Source organism: Falco rusticolus, chromosome Z (assembly GCF_015220075.1).
Source record: "Falco rusticolus isolate bFalRus1 chromosome Z, bFalRus1.pri, whole genome shotgun sequence".
In the NCBI taxonomy this organism is placed as follows: domain Eukaryota; kingdom Metazoa; phylum Chordata; class Aves; order Falconiformes; family Falconidae; genus Falco; species Falco rusticolus.
The window spans coordinates 16,456,025-16,472,641 of NC_051210.1; the positions used below are offsets into that span (position 1 = coordinate 16,456,025).

At 45.7% G+C, this 16,617-nt stretch overlaps 1 protein-coding gene across 1 annotated transcript in view; it reads right to left on the reverse strand.

The window, feature by feature from the left end:
* The window catches only part of CORO2A (coronin 2A), a 62,314-nt gene that overhangs the window by 5,869 nt on the left and 39,828 nt on the right, over window positions 1-16,617 (reverse strand). Inside the window, exons 2-9 of the mRNA XM_037374195.1 lie at window positions 16,282-16,482; window positions 10,941-11,057; window positions 6,158-6,307; window positions 5,424-5,603; window positions 4,631-4,747; window positions 2,786-2,890; window positions 2,353-2,449; window positions 432-544 (exon numbers count right to left, since the gene is read on the reverse strand). Coding sequence (XP_037230092.1) covers window positions 432-544; window positions 2,353-2,449; window positions 2,786-2,890; window positions 4,631-4,747; window positions 5,424-5,603; window positions 6,158-6,307; window positions 10,941-11,057; window positions 16,282-16,482 — 1,080 coding nt within the window. The remainder of the gene's footprint in view (window positions 1-431; window positions 545-2,352; window positions 2,450-2,785; window positions 2,891-4,630; window positions 4,748-5,423; window positions 5,604-6,157; window positions 6,308-10,940; window positions 11,058-16,281; window positions 16,483-16,617) is intronic.

Below are 16,617 nucleotides of genomic sequence, written 5' to 3' on the forward strand. Positions count from 1 at the left end.
ACCTGGGAACCCATTGTTCCCTTTGTCCCAGGGTCATTCTTCTTCCTTACTCAAGGAAATTTTCATGTCACCCAACATCATCCCAATTCTTCCCCCTTCTCTTTTGTCATTATGTCAAACAGGTGTCAGTAAGGAATTTTACAGCCAGGTGGCTGACCTGACAGAGAGATTCCTTGTTGCACAAAGCACAGCAGATCAATGAGGATGTCTTAGAAAGTTAGCCACTACACAGAGACCTAACTCTTGAGGTACTCAGCCAGGGTTTGTTGGCAGGGTTGCCCCACAAACTGACCAGCTTTGTCCCTCAGACCAAGAGGGAGAAAATGCCTTGTTCTACCTACTCTTCTGCCCCTGAAAGTCACAGAGAGGAGACATTGTCCTCTTTCTCACTGATATTTGTCCCAGGTGTGAACATTATGAGGTTAACTTACCCGTCGAGGCACAATCATGGAGATGGGCTCAATCAGGCTTTTAGTTGGGATCAGTTTGTAGAAACGGAAAATCTCACAAGCTGACACTTCAAGGCCTCTCTTTGGCATCATTCCTGGTGGGACAGCATGAAACAAAAGGGGTATAAATCTCACTAGGGAAGTTAATGTCATCCACCATGGAAAAAGGGTCACTAAACAACAAAAGGAGTCACAGCATCAGCTCCACAGCAGCATGGTATGAAATCTGCACTCAAAACTGGCTCAGTGGCACAAATGACAAGACTAAATCATTTTTCTTCTGTCAGACCACTGAGTTACACATAGGGTCTGTAGTTTTCATGCTAAGCTTCCTGTTTCTTATTTATCTAAATGAGCTGCAAATGGAGTGACCAGGACTGAGCAGAACTGGCAAGTGATGCCACAGGATTTGACTATCAGGGTCACCAGGAAGGGATTTCAGGACACCTAAACAACACCAGAACAGCTATATGAGTCAGGCTGAAAGCCCTTCCAGCCCAGTATCCTCCCTGTAACACTGTCCCAAAGCAGAATGGACTATGAGAAGGGTGTGAACACCTACCCTGTCAGACAGCACCACTTGTGTTTCAGGGACTGGCTAAGCCACACAGGGTCTCTAAGTATCTGGAAATCTCAGTGGATTTCACTCATGAGCCTGTACAGTCCAAAACCTATATCCATGTTAACTCCCTTAACAAAAGAGATGACCTCTCCTTGTAGACCTCGCTTCACGGTGTCCTACAAGGAGCTTTGTTTTCTACTGATACCTAATGACTTCATTAAACAGTAGATTCTATGTGAAGGACTGTTGTTCCTTACATTATGCATTCATCTAAACGTGAATCTAAACTCCACTCCTCTGCACTGTATTTTGTTTTGGCAATACTGGGAAAGATGCTTTTGTGCAATATCCTTAGCAGTGTGTTTGATCAGCAGAACAGCTCAAGTTAAGGAAGTAGATTTGATTCACTCCAGGCTTTTAAAAACACTTGTACAATTCCTTTTCATGGAATGATTTTTAAAAGACTCTATGACAACGTAAAATCAGGATGCTGTGAATTGGAAAGATTTTAAAAGCAGAATAATAGAGAGATATTCCAGTGAAGTTTTAAATAATTTATTCCTTTCCAATAACAGGTTTTTTGAAGGAGCCCTGCAGGCACAAAATCCAGCGCTGCCAATGTTCTGTAAGAATAAGAGTGTCCACAGGTACTGTGGAGGGGTGGCAAATGATCCTAAAACACATCAGTCTGTAGAGGGATATGGCTTACAGAGTAGACTGGAGAAGGCTCAAGAAAGGGCTAACACTAGGGTCTGAGGGCTGAAAGCCACATTCTATAGCCTGAGTGAGTTAAACTGGGTAGTATGCAGACAGGTGAGTAAACAAGGGTCTTCAGTGGAGGAGAGGTGACCTAATCATAGCAGGTCTATCTCTAAATGGGAAATGCCAGTACAGGAGAAGGTAGGCAAGTGATAAGAGTGAAGGCATTAAGATGTGGACCACCCATTACCAGATAAATCCCACAGTGGAAACAATGTCAACAGAGTTCATCACCAAAAATCTCGGAGTAGATTCACAAAGGGCAAAGAGCATGCTCCATCTTTAAATCCAGACTACCCTCCCTTCTACCATGACCAAGTATGTGAGAGGGGATGAGTCAGTAAAGCTTCCCAGCCCGTGTTCTGCTGGTCAGAAGGGACCCTTCCAAGCTGTGACCCTGTGATAGCACCTGTGATATATAGGTGAGCTGGGCCAAGCTGACTGTTGTGCACCAGTAAACCTCGGTGGAATTCGACACACTCTCTTTTCTAAATGTTATTTTGGATAGTCTTGGACCCTGACAGCCTCTAAAACAAAAAAGCCACCATCCTTTTGTAATGTTAGACATATGCTGCCACTCACCAATTCCTTTCTGTGGTAAATGAGAACGATACTCCATCAGGTAGTTCAGGTATGGTTTCTCAGGGCTTATCTCATAGTACCGTATATTTCCATCACCCTAAAGGCAAAGAAAATGAACATAAGCCAGGCTCTGCTGTTCAGGAGGAGGGTCTGAGAAGAATGCCTGGCCCCAGAAGCCATGCAGAGTCAAGAATGAACCAAATATAGCCCTCAAATTCCTTCGTGGAAAGGTTAGGGCTCTGCAGTGTACCTCCCCATATTAAACAAGGTACGTCTGCAGTGGCCTGATGCTGCAGTGCCTTCAGGCCCCACCTCATCAGCCCATACCCTTGGGTTAACATGCTTCGGGAGCATCTTTGAGTTCGTCTTGGTGCAACCCAGGCAGGGAGAAGAATCAAACAGGCCAGCGTTTGCTGACACAGAAAGCACTTACCTTTCCCACAACATAAAGCATGTGTGTGTCTGAGTCATAGAAGGGAAACAGGAGTCCTGAGGAGCCATCCAGGTCCTCCTCCAGTAAAGGCACAGAAAGGTCATTCTGGGCAGGACACAGGAAAAACAGACAGCTGTGATCACCTGTCCATCACCTCAAGTCAGGGACACCTTACCTGGATCCCATGTGGCAGCAGCATATGAGCATAGCTCTAAAACAATACTAGGCCATGGCCAGCTGCCCCAAGCAGAGGTCACACACAGACTTCTTCAAAGCTCTGTGGGTGGCAAATGGGCACTCTGTCCCTGGTTCTTGACTGTGTGCAGCACCTCAGGACATCAGTTTCTACCACTAGAACATCTCAGGCACCTGATGACATTCCAGAGGTAGCTACAATAAGAAACACTGCCTGCCTCTATGTGGGCCACCAGCCTCAGGGAGATGGAAGGGCCTTTGGGGCACCTCTGCATTGCACACTGAATTACTCGTGTTCCCTCACTACCTCTAGTCAGGGCAGTATCTCCACAACAGTGCACCAGCCACCACAAGAACAGTCTACATCAGCCAAGCAGTCTCCAAACTGCTCAGTGGGAAGGTGCCCATTGCAAGGGCAAAAGCTCCCATCGGCCTTTTGTACGCAAGCCATGTAGGAGGGCGTAGCACACCACACCATACACAAGGCTGGCATGTCTTATACAAAACCATACCTGCACTGCTGAAGAGAGCGATGTCAGGAGGACCAGTGGGGCAGAGTATTGTGTCCCATGGCTGCCATTGTGGCTATTGTCACATTAATATGTATTTAGCTTAGGGTTAATATATACTTTGTCCTGCAGAACTGTCCAGCTGCAGGCTCCAGAAAGCCAGAGCTTCTGTTTAGATGCGATGATGACAAGAGTGGACATGGGCCTCAGAAAGATGCCTGCTGGGCAGGTCCTGTGTCAATGCTTGTCCCTAAGGAGGCTGCACATACCTGACCTCACAGGCCTTCCCACCGTGTTCTCAAACTACGTGTGGCCAGCTCCTCCAGCACCTCTGAAGGCAGTGAAACCCTGATGTGAGACTCGTGTTGTGTCAGAGCACTGCTCAGGTTTGTGGAAACCCTTCAGACAGTAGCACAGTACTTTGCCACTCACATAGGCAAAGAAGCCATGTCTAAAAATAGACAAATAGCAAATCATAGACCTGGTCTACCAGCTTTGCCTGATACAAAGGGTGACAGCACAACAAGGCAAAAGATTGTGCTACAAGGTGAGAAGGGACAAAGTTAGACGCTGACAAAGGAAAAGTATCTCACTACATTTGAGAAAGGTAGAGAAGAGCAGGGTTTCATAAGGCTAGCAGCCATCACGATAGGAGATCATGTCTTGGAAGTGACCAATAAGTGCTACCTCAATACTCTACTATCAAGAATCATCAGAAATTAAAAACACCCCACATCTTTTTCTCCATTAAGGGCTTCACCTGGGTATACTGTGGCTAGAGCTCATTTCTTTTTCCATTACCAGTAACAATTTGCCAGTAAGGCCAGTAAGAGCTGCTTTTAAGTCAGAGCTACAGAGAAGACTCAAAGGTCCTTTGAATGACTTCTTCCTGCTGCAGGCACAGCATTCTCTCTGTTCTGGTGGATTTCTATGCTGAAAGTTTTGAAACCTTCTTCAGAAACTCATATTCAGTTAACAGTGTCACAGCAGTAAGACCTATCATCCATTAAGAATTTGACAGATCACTTATAAATTGCTGTTATAAACCAATGCTTGGGTATTTGGCAGGTGGAAAAGTTAAAGCGAGAGCAAAAGAGAGAAAACTGAAGCTGGTATTGTTAAGATTGCTGGTCCAACTCACTTGATCCCATAATGCAATTTGCCTATTATTCCACCGAGATGTTCCAGTAGAGAACAGCTTGTTCACGTTTCCAAGGAACAGGACTTTATTGACTCTGTGAGACTTGTAGCTGGCTTCCTATAGAAAAAGAAGGGACACATGTGAGTAAGAGACATCACCTGTTGCATAGCTACATTAAATGTTACATGAGACCTCTGATTCAATCACATCTGAAAGACCTACTTCAGCCGGGCTGAACTACAGTGAGCAGGATTTCATGGGGATCCTGGAAAGGTGGCATAAACTCTTCAGGGCTATTCCCAAAAGCCCAATCAATCTCTATCAATTCACACATCTCTAAGAGGGCAATCCCTATTAATGGTAGGCAAGACTTTCTATGACACAAATGTGTGCAAATACCTGTGAAACGCAGTTGGCTTCACCTCACCAACAGAAAAAAAGTACAGGCAACAAGAACAACTGTGGCAGTGGGACAAATGTACACTTGCACCCGCCTGTCCACCTGATCTCTACAAGACCTCCCAAGACATCCCACAGAGGACTGCAGGAGAGAATTATGAAAACAGTGCACTTCCAGGAAGGGTCTCAGTAAGGAGCACGGTAGTAAGATGCAGAAACCCTTTCTTCAATGATGACAGCGTTCTATGAAAAGCAGAACACAATAGCACCATCCAGTGCCTTGGACAATGTGGGGCACAAATGCGTCTCCTTTAATGGCAATGAATCTACCCAGAAGAGGAAACACTCCAAGGGGTAAGATCAGCTGCACTACAAACCTCTGAACCCAACCTACCTGTAGGACTGTTCCTCCACGAGGGTCTATCAGACGTATCTTTCTGTCCCTACAGGCTGTGGCAAGGAGACTGCCATCTGTGTTGAATGACATTGAGAGGACTACATCTTTGTGAGCATCGAGGACCTTCACCGGGTTTGAGATGACAGCCTCCTTGGTGTCAAGGTTCCAGATCATTATCTGGAGAAAAAAAAAAGAAAAAAAAAAATCAGCCCTTTGCTACCTGGCCAACTGGGGATTCTGTGTACCCTATTCACTTATTCTTCTCTTCTCTACATGTACAGGTCTTAGCACCATAAGTGGATGCTCTCCACCATTTAAAACAATTCCTGGTCCTTATGAGTGTTTGCTCGTAAAGTCCAATATTCTAATTTTCTTTGCAGACACATTTTATATGTAAAAAAGGCCAGTGATATGTAAAAAATATCAGTGAAGATATTTGCAGCAGAACAAGAATGAAGCCAAACAAAAGTGCATAACTTTACATATTGTATCCAATCCAGTAAAGGAGAAGGGCAGAGCAGACTGAGGTTCATCAGAAGACTAGAAAACCAACAAGTCCTTTTGACCTTGTAGCAATGTCCTTTTGCTTTTGAGGTCACCATGGAATTTCCCCATGAAGAAGGCTTTTGAAATCTGTAGTATTATCATACAGCTGGAAATTAAAACAAATTTCAAAACACCCTGCCAAACAGAGTGTCCCAGAAGGAAAGCTCCACAGAGAACAGACCCACCTTGTAGTCGTAGCCAGAGCTGAAGAGGATGTTATTAGCAGTGGGATGCCATTCAATGAGGCCCACTCTTCGAACATGCCCAAGAAGTTCCTTCTTCGGACTGGTAATGTTTCTTGTTAGCAAGTGCTTGGGAATGTCCCAGATTTTAACCTGAATGGCACAGGATGGCTCTTTGTGAGATTCTTGAGTAAGGAGCTAATCAGGAACTTACCAATAGCTATTATTCCCTTGGTATTACTATTCCCTTGGTAGCGAATAGGAATGCTCCCGGCTTTATTGAATGCCAGTCCTTTAAATTAGTATCTTTACTTTTGGGGGGCCTGAAGACTCCTCTTTACCCTCCCTCTTTAGCCAGCTGTTCTACCAGTCTGTTTTAACTTGTCAATCCAACCCTTCCACCTGGCCAAGCTTTCAGCACAATTACAGAATGTTATTCCCAAGGGGAAGAAGTAAATCACAGATCTTGCAGACCTTGCCTCCTAACAAACTTTGAACAGGAACAAGCAAAGCTGAAATAAATTTCAGCAGAGTCCCAAAAGATACTACAGCAGTGATTGATCCAAGCAGTGATCCACGCAGTGCCACCCGGTAAAAGAACTGAGAATTCCCCTGGTCGGATGACAGCTAGAGTACTGTTTGTCCCATAGAAAATTACACCAGTGCTGAACACTTTGTAAATGGCACAGCCATTTCTCAGAGTACACAGAAGCCCACACAGGTGATCACATGGCAGATGCCGTGAGCAGAGAGACTGGGCACCACCACACTGAAGTCACTCAACACTGGGAGGGTGTACTGTTCCGTAACAGCTCTACCTGCAGCCCTGAGATCTTCTAGAACAATGCTGCATGAAGACAAAAGTCCTCTGTCATCCTGGGGTGGCAGAAGACAGTAGAGGAAACCTGCAAAAGGGGCTGAACCTATGCAGCTAAAATGAGTCTTTCTCACACTACCCCTACAAGCACAAGTACTTAGGATGATAACAGATGGTTAACCTCAATGAAAATCACTATGCTTATCATAACTTTTCTAGCACTTACTCTGAAGTAAAAGGGAAAAGCTCGTTGAAGCAGATAGTTTGTGGAAATTAGTCACATCTGCCTGAGTCTCCATTGTTTAGCTGATGAGGATCACATCTTTTTAAGCCAAAGAACAAGAGGCACAAATTCTGGGACCTGCTGGCAAAGACCATGAGCATCATTCTCAGTGTTCTCAATGGTGTTTATCCACTGAGGAATCAAGCCCACTAGACATCTAAGGACTGTGGGGTCCGGTAGCCTCCAAATTAATTTCTACAGCAGTAGAAGGAAGCATCATACTCTACAGCTTCAACAACTATCACTAAAGGAATGGGGCTTAGAGAGCAGCAAAGGGAAAAATAGGTTGTGTTCACACTGAGAAGAACTGCCTAGGAATGAATCATTCACTCCCCATGCTATGAAATGACTGGTGGGAAAAGCAGGGAAAAGCCCCTGGCTGGCATCTCAGGGTGCATTAAATGGCAGAAATTGCCAGTGCTTAGTGTGCAGAAGAAGCAGGTCATGGAGCCAGAGCTGCCAGGAACAATCCACAAGCTGTCTAGCCTGCTGCATCGTGAAGAAAATCTGACAAAGCAAAGCAAAATGCATAGAGTTGCCCCTCTAACGCAGTGGAGAAGATCTTCAACAAGCTGAATTCATACATGCCCAATAATTTGCCAAAAGAAACAGAAGGTGTAAGAGGATAAGCCCTCTCCCCATACTGTTCAAACTCTCAGCCCTTGGTCACTTGCATTGGCCTCAGTCCTAAGCCTGTCTGAAGCAGCAGTAGGAACTGGAAAGGACACTGGGCATTCACAGGGACTATCCATCCCCTCCTGTGCCCAAAAGTACCACTCTGTGTGCTTCAGCTACACATCACAAAAGATAGCTGTGGTACCATCAACGCAAGCTCTAGAAAGGCTGGGTAATGGCCAAGAAACCGCTAAGAAATGTGGGTGATGGGAAATTTCCATTACCTTCACAGAAGTTTGTGGCCTTCCTCAAAAGTTCCAGGAAGACCCAGCCAATAAGACCAGTCAGATGTGTCCTTGCACACAAGCCAGAATGCTGGCTTATGCTAATGCTCAGAAATAGCAGAGAGCACCAGGCCTTTAACAACAGACTTCAGGAAAGGCTTTAGCTCTAATGTCCAGCCCAGTGTAAGTGATGGACAGCTCTGGGACCCCAAAAATTTCCTCACACTTCTCTCAGGACAGAGAAAGTGCTGTTATGGAGATGTCCCAAGAGTATGTCCTATCTGAGCTCTCCAGCACAGCCCAGGCCCAGACAGATGTTGACCACAAAGAGTGAGTCCAATAGCATGCACTGAGATGAGGAGGGGTTGGAAGCACAGCAAATCTGAGGAGAGCTGGAAAGAAAAGAAGTTGTTCAGTATCTGGCTGCCCTTCAACTACATTGCAGGAAGGCACAAAGAGGATGGAGCCAGACTCTGGTGGTGCACAAGGAGAGCACCAAAGGTAATGGATGCAAATGGCAATAGGGACACTTCCTGGAGGTCAGACGAGACCTGTTTTCCCTAGAAGGGTACTCAACCCCTGGAATAAGGGCCCAGTGAGGCCACGGGACCTGTACTCTTGGAGATCTTCCCGGCTCATCTGGACAAGGCTTGAAGCAATCTGATTCTACTGCCCCGCTCTGAGCAGGGCTTGGATGAAGTGACCACCCTGTGGTCTAGCTACCAGGTACAAGGAAAGATAGTCATACTAAGAAACGCAGTCTGCTGTCCTCACTGCTCAGCAGGGAGGGAAGACGTGTCCCTACACTGTGTCACTATGCAGGGGACCCCTGAGATACCAATTCCTAATACCAGATGATTATGGGAGGGTGGCGCCAGAAAAAAGAATACAGTCACAAACAGCAAGACTTCTTAGAACAACTTTTGGTGCTGAGACCAGTGACAAGCTCAGTGTTTCTGTTCTTTAGCCTGGAGAATGACCCAGTGCCAAGTTTCAGTAGGAAACTGGAAAAGAAAGCTGACAGACAGCAGCCTTTCTGTACAGACCCCAGGGTCCTGGTAAACAATAGAATAGATATGATCCAGCATCATGCCCTGGCAGAGATGAAAGCTAGCAGCATCCTTGTCTGGAACAGGAAGATAGCCACTAAATCAAGTGAAGTGATTTTCCCCTTTACTCAGCAATCATTAAACAACAGCTGGAATACTGCATCTGGTTTTGCACCTCCCAGTGCAAGAAAGATGCTGATACACTTAAGTGACTCCAGTGGAGACCACAGGGACACTCAGGAGGCTGCAGCTCTTGGCCTGTGAGGAGAAGCTGAGGGAGGTGGGCTTGCTCAGCCTGGATAAGAGACAGCTTCAGGAAAAACTGACAGAAGCCTTCAATACTTACAAGACTACTGAGAAAATATAGCCAGGCTCTGTCTTGAAGTGCAGGGTGGGAGGATGGGATACAGTGATCCCTAACTACACTGCAGAGATTCTGGCTGCATATAAGGAAAAAAATGTCTCCATGGGAGCAATGAAGAACAGGAACTGGTTGCCCAGAGAGGTGGTGAAATCTTCTTCCCTTGGAGGTTTCCAAGACTCATCTCCACAGACCCGCAAAGGACATGTGAGTAGAGACCACCCAAGCTCCCTTTCAACATGAATGGTTCTGTGATTCTGTAACTGCAGCAGAAGGCTTCAAAGCTGGTGTTCATTCCTCATCTGAGGCTCAAAAGAGAAGTCATGGTGGTGCCTTCCTGCCACAAATCCTCTCCGAGACAGCATGAGAACCTGGCATACAGGTTAGAAGATAAAATAAAACCTTCACAGGCAGCCCCGAAATCAAAAGAAGCCTTCAAAAAAGACATGAATATCCAAAGAAGCAAAAGGAAGTCACCAAACAGGAAGGACAATTCAAAGAGCCTAGATTTCCAATTCAAGAGTGATTTTTGGCAGAGCTGAAATGGCAAAGGATGTGCACCAAGCCAGGGTTAGAGGAAATAACTAGGGAAGCTTCCCTGATGCTGTGTGGCAGAGGGTAAATATACCCAGTGGGAGAAAACACGTGTGGGATCTCCGGAAAAAAGCACAGCAGTTAGTCAGATATCCTCACTCACAGAAGTTAACATCACACTTTTGTCAGACATGGAAAGTGACACTTCAATGGGTATATATGGGCTAAACTGCCCCTTACAAACATGAATTGAAACTTCCAATTATTAGTAGTTATTACTAGTTTGCACCTACACTGGAGTAAAAATATGTGACTGCATCTTAATTATACTAACTTCAGCCAAACCACTTATTGCAGAATAGTGTGACCCAGACTCCTCAGCTAACCATAACTAATCCAGCATGACTTTTACAGAGAAAATGAGTACAGGAACAAGCTCAAACTTGCTCTGAAGGGAACTGATCTGAAATAGCTCTTCCAGATTACATTGTGCTGAAGCTTTTTCTGAAGTAAAGGAATAGTTTCATAGCAATTAAACTTGAATGGTCATTTCATTTTAAATTCATATTCTGTTTTTCTCATGCAAACACACCCAAAGAGATGCAAGCCCCCACAAAACAGATCTTCCTCCTCACACTGATCTCATATATGATCTGAAAGGGATCACACAGATCTGACCTTAAGAGAAAGAAGGGTATCTTCCTCTTACTTGACTTTTTTTATAAGTGTAAATATATATAAGCTTTCACATCTCATCTGTGAGCCTTTTGGTTTCTTTTTCATTTCTTTCCCAAAAAAAGCACATTCACCAGGTAATAACAGAGTACAAGCTGGTAAACTTACTGTGGCATCTTCTGAACATGAAGCTATTACAAAGTCATTGAATGGGTTCCACTTGATGTCCAGAACATTCCCTTTGTGCCCACATATTTTGGGATAATGTGGGTCAAGTTTGCCTGTCTGGAAAAAAACAAATATCATCAAACCTAAGGCGAGCCATGGAATTACAGGACATTGAAAATCCAGGTTAGCTCCAGTAAGAAACCTCTTTCTGCTTGTTATGCTCCAAATGCCCTGGGTGCTCTCTATCTGTTGAGAATGGGGTTTTGCTGTCCCTGCTAGGCAGGTCTTGACACCACTGAAAAGAAAGGAAAGTGCTCAGGCCTTCCTGAGCACACACGGCTATAAAGAAATCTGTACACATGCAGCAATTGAGACTGCTGAAGTCAGAAGTCAGTATTTGGTTCAGACACCATAGAATAAAACTTAGAGGGGAAAGAAAAATTAGATGAATCTTCCACATTTTTTAAATATCTTGGGAGGAAAAAACCACCAGAATATGTCTCAGAAGACATTTCTGATAAGCGAGGGGCAGAGCGGGGAGCTGGGAGGGAGATACATGTTTTAGCTTTTTTTGGGCCCCGGGGGGGCCTCATCAGCAAGCATATATTTTTTAAGCAAAAATACGTTTGTGACACAAATTACAAATGCAGTTTTTCTTTCAGCAAGCCATCCGCTTCTCTCTGATGGTGTTGAAATCCAGCCATTCACAGGATTCAATCAGCATTCCAGACTCCAAAAAAATGCCATATTTGGGTGGCATCTTCAGAGGTAAAAATCCTGCACAAAGTGCACTAAGGAGTATTGAGGCCCTAGTGCCACATGGGGGCTGTGTTGCATCAGGATAAACCCATACAGGCGCAGTCCCTGCTACAAAGCCAAGTCGGTACATTTTTTATGTGCTAGGGAGGGTGCTGAGGATTTTATTAACATTGGAGCAGCACTTGCTTCTTCCTGTCAGGAGCAGAAGTATGGAGAGCTCCGGGACCCACCTTGCATCCCAGACATCTGTTCAAGATCAAAGCTCAATCACCTAAGAAGACAGACATGGTGACAAGCTAGTGATGCTTACCTGCTTACTTTTATCCCACCTGGAAGAATTGTAAATCAAAACGAACGCAAATGCATGCTCTACTGAAAAGCAGCCACCTCTGTTGGCGTACCCCCTTGCACCTCTCCAGAGGCGGGCCTTAGGAGTGCACAGCAAAGGGGAACTAGAGTTGGCTTTAACCCAGATGTGGCGTGGCTAGGATGTAATTTTCCCAGCCTTGAAAATTTGTACAGTTTTGAATGCAGAACAAATCACGATGTGTAACTATTCTGGCTTCACTGGAAATTTTGTCACATAGACTAGGACTAACCTGCTTTAAACTGAACACTTAGAGGGCTTTGAAATGTAAAAGACTGTGCTTTTTTAGACTACAGTCTAAAACAATTCCCTTTTATAACAGCAACAATGCAAAGTGACTTGGGAAGGCAGAAGAGAGATAAAAGGCCTTTAATAAGCAGCGTTCCCCCGCCCACGGTGTCCTTTTGTAGGCTTCAGCGCTTGGTTTCAAGCTGACAACTCAATGGGCTGGGCAGCCAGCTCCACAGGGATCCCTTGATCCCTATGGGAACTCTGTCCCTCCCAGAGCTGGCTGCCTGTCTGCTCCCCACTCCATTTGGGAGACTTCCAGGCTGCCCTGAGCCCGCTCTGCCTGCCTCATCCTGCAAGGCTTTCCTACCCCCACATCCCCAGCAGGCTCAACTGGCCCTGGAAAATGAGCCCTTGCCCTCCCAACCACCAGTCTCACCTGCCCCAGTGCAGCCCTGCAGCCCTGGGACAGAGCAGGACCCACAACACATGAACCCCCAGGCTGCTAACAAACATATATGACAGGTAAGGCTGTTAGTCTTGGACACACATCTGCATGTGGAAATGAAGCTCTTCATATGCTGGGGGAAAACGCATTCTACAGACCGAAAACTATTTCAATTACTAGATATGTTGTCATTCATGCAGAGGTACCTGCTGTTCACAATTATTTGCAGAGCTTGAAAATGTGTCATTTTTCAACCACTCACTTTCTAAACTCCCAGCATTTTTTAAACATAGCCAAACTCAGAGTTCTTTGACCAAAAAAAAAAACACTTCTAATGGTACAGCTGTTAAACTCTCCCAGCAGATTTGTGCAGGGTAGATTACTGTGAGATGGGTCAGCCCTACGTCCCAGGTGTTCTCCAAAGGGCACTAACACAGTCACAGCACAGCACTCACATCTGGCGTCAGTCAGGTAAGGCCTGAGGGGTCATCCATTTCATAGTCCTCACCCCCAGGGAGAAGGGAGTGGAGTTTGTGTCTAGGAGATCTACACAATCACACATACATCCTCCCATTCACACCCAGTGCTGACACAGTGAGAGACTGCGAAGACTTGGATACAAATATCTCACGGTCTCTCAAGACTTTGTTCTCATTTTGCTATCCCTTTAATTTATACTGCAAAGGAACAGACAGATGCAGTGCCAACCAAGTCTGGTCACTGGTGAAGCAAAAAGGCAGGTCTTCGTCTTTCAAAGGAATGCTAAAAAATTGTCCTTCTGAGTCAAGATCCTTCCTTGGCATGCAGTTCATGCATCTCCCCAACACATCTGTGTCAGACACCAATCTACACCCAGGTCACACTGTGGGAAAGCATCTTATCTCCCAGTTACAGTCGCTGAGGCCATGCCTTGTCTGACTTGCAGGATTTATAACGGCTTTCTGTCTGTTACAGGCACCAGGCGGCCCCTGTGGCCAAAGCCACTTCCCTCCCTGGTGAGATGTACTGCCATTTCACCCAGCTGACTTCAATGGCACATCTTCAGGAGGACCTAACTGACACACCCTGTGCAACTGAAGACCATTCTCCAAGTGGTAGCAAACATTCAACTAATTCCTCTTCAGGCTGAATGCAAAGGCCTGCTGAAAGGAGGGTATCTATGGCAAAGAGCTCTTTCCCTAAATAACCTCTGCCTCACCCCCAGGCTTTCAGAGAGGAAGAATGATGCACAAGGCAAGAAGTGGTATTTATTCAAGGAGAGATGAGAGAGCTTGGTGTCCATGACTCAGCAGGAGAGGAGCACAACAAACAAGCAAGGAGGCACAGTTAAACAGAGTGAGGTTGAGCCTGTGTTTGAGCACATCCTCCAGGAGGAGCAGGCAGTCCCTCCAGCAGCACATGCAGAACTAACTCAAAAAGGCACTGAAGGGACAAAAGCAGCTCCCTGAGCAGGTTGTTCATCCTCCCCAAGAAGTGCATCCCTCCCTCTCCTGGCTGCCATCTCCAACTTTGGCTAAACATGACATCCTGGCTCTTGGGCATTTCCTCCACATTGTGGCATGCTTCTGATGTATCTGCTATCTGTGAATCCAGTCAAAAGTAACCTCAGATCAGCTGTACATCATGAGAGGACAATACTGTCTCAGGCACATGTCTCCAGACCAGGCTGCCTTTGGTGGCCTGGCAGCCAGGGGCATAGCTATAGCCCAGTACACTGTTTGCCATGGGTCACCACCACAGGAGGAGGTGGCAGCCACAAATACCACCAACACAAGCACAAGCCAAAAGCTGCTGCTTTTTACCAGGTGGCACCAGTTTGCAAGCGTCTCATGAAAAAAAGTAACTGGTATCACAGCCCCCAGAGTCAGGGATCCTCTTTCTGTGGGTGACTAAGGCTGCTCTCCCCCACCCAGCATCAGTAAGGAACAGGTATTCAGAGAACAGCTGTATGAAGTGCAGCACGTACATATCCTTTCCCTGATCCATCACCAAAGGTCAATCCTCAAGGGATTTCCTGAACTAGGGGACCTACATCTGAACACTGTAAACCAGCTCCTCTCCAACTCTAGCAAAGTTGTCCTGTTTTGAACCCCTTAATTCTTCTGGGCTTATCAGCATCCAGAGCAGTGAGCTCCACATCTGAACTGCAGAAGCATTCACATCTGCTGCTAACAGTCTGCTCCTTGGTCTCCAGGATCCCCTTCACCACACAAATCAAGGAGAATGTCTCCTTATGCTTCTTCCCCAGCCTCTTCGCAGTTTTATATATCTCATTTATTTGTCTTTTTTTCCCAAACTGATTGAAGTCTTTCTTCACATGAATGCAATTTCACATTTTCATTGATGTACTTTAATTATCCTTTTCTGTATTTTCTAATTCTACCATGCCTTTCACTTCTGCTGGCAGCATTTCAGATCTGGGTGGAGTATCTGAGCAGATCTTAAGAATGGAAGAATTGCTACTAAAAACTAGCCAAGCTGAGAAAGGTGAGAAGACAGAAGAATTAATAGTAAGCAGTGCAAACACCTTCAGCTCATTTTGCCCACACTTTTGAGAGCTGGGTCCCACCCAGCCCACATCCCACAGTCACCAGCTGCCTGCTTATAGATGCAACTCTGTGATAAAGACAAGTTATTCAGCCTCAACAGATCATGGTCGAGGGGGCAGAACTGACTCAGTCAAGGAAAACAGGGTAGTGGTTAACTTTAGAACGACTGTCTCTGAACAGCACCAGCAGTGAGGAGCTGAATAAACAAAGTCTAAAAGGGCCGGGAACTGTGTAGGTTCTTCAAGCATAGCCAGTTCGCTTTCATCCTTAGCAAATATACATTGAAAAAGTGGCATTGCAATAACACTATCAATTAACTTTTAATTAAAGGCTGAACTTTTACCTTTCATCTGTTCTGTCCTGATTCTAGAGAGTTCATAATTTCATATAGAAGTTAATCCACATTAGGGCATGCCTAATTGTTCTGAAGCAATAAACATCAGATGGCCAGATCCTCCCTCTCATCAGATCCCTAAGTCATCAAAACCCACAAACATGAGATTTGTTTCTGAAAGGGAAGTTTTTCCAGCATCACTGCTTGAAGCTTAAGAGCTTCATAGCCTGATAATCATGCCTCCATTCTTTCACAAAGGAAAAGATAGTGCAAAACATACCACATGCCCCTCTGGTCACAGCTAAAGCCATGCCACTAAAGCAACTTTCAGTTTTTGCCCTCTGTATCTACTAACTGCTTTTTTATTTGCAATTTGTCCTAGGAGACAAACATCTGAACAGCACAGTTCCTGCTGATTATACAAGAAAGGCAAATGAGATCTGAAATGAAGGAAGGTGCCAAAAAACTGTAAGGAGCAATGTTAAGTACACACATCTCGGGAATCACCTGTCAAGGCATCTGCGGCCCTTCCATCATTTTGCAATTTGGGCAACAGTATTAACTGAATACTGTCTGTGCAGTCTAGCCTCCTAGAAAACCCCTCCTCCAACCTCTTGATGTGCTCTCAAAAGCCAGCTCGCCTCAGTGGAGCTCACCTGGTGGATGGGAATGACGAGGAAGGCCCCCCCACCCGCACACTCAGTCACCACTGCAATGAAGTGGGGGTTCACGGCACAGAAGTGGTTGTCATGGACGTTGCGGGTGATGGGCACGCAGTCATAGCACTTGTCCTTGCTGGCAGCTTTGCCATACACGTGGCGGAACTTGGAGCTGCGGTACTGTGGGTGCCACGACATCTGCAAGGGGAGAAACACAACAAATACCCCATGACGTAAGAATCAGCTATCCCATCATGGCTTGCAGACCCCCACTCCCCTCTCTCCAGAACAAGCTCACCCCCCCCTCCGCCCCCATTGGGGGTCCTTGCACCA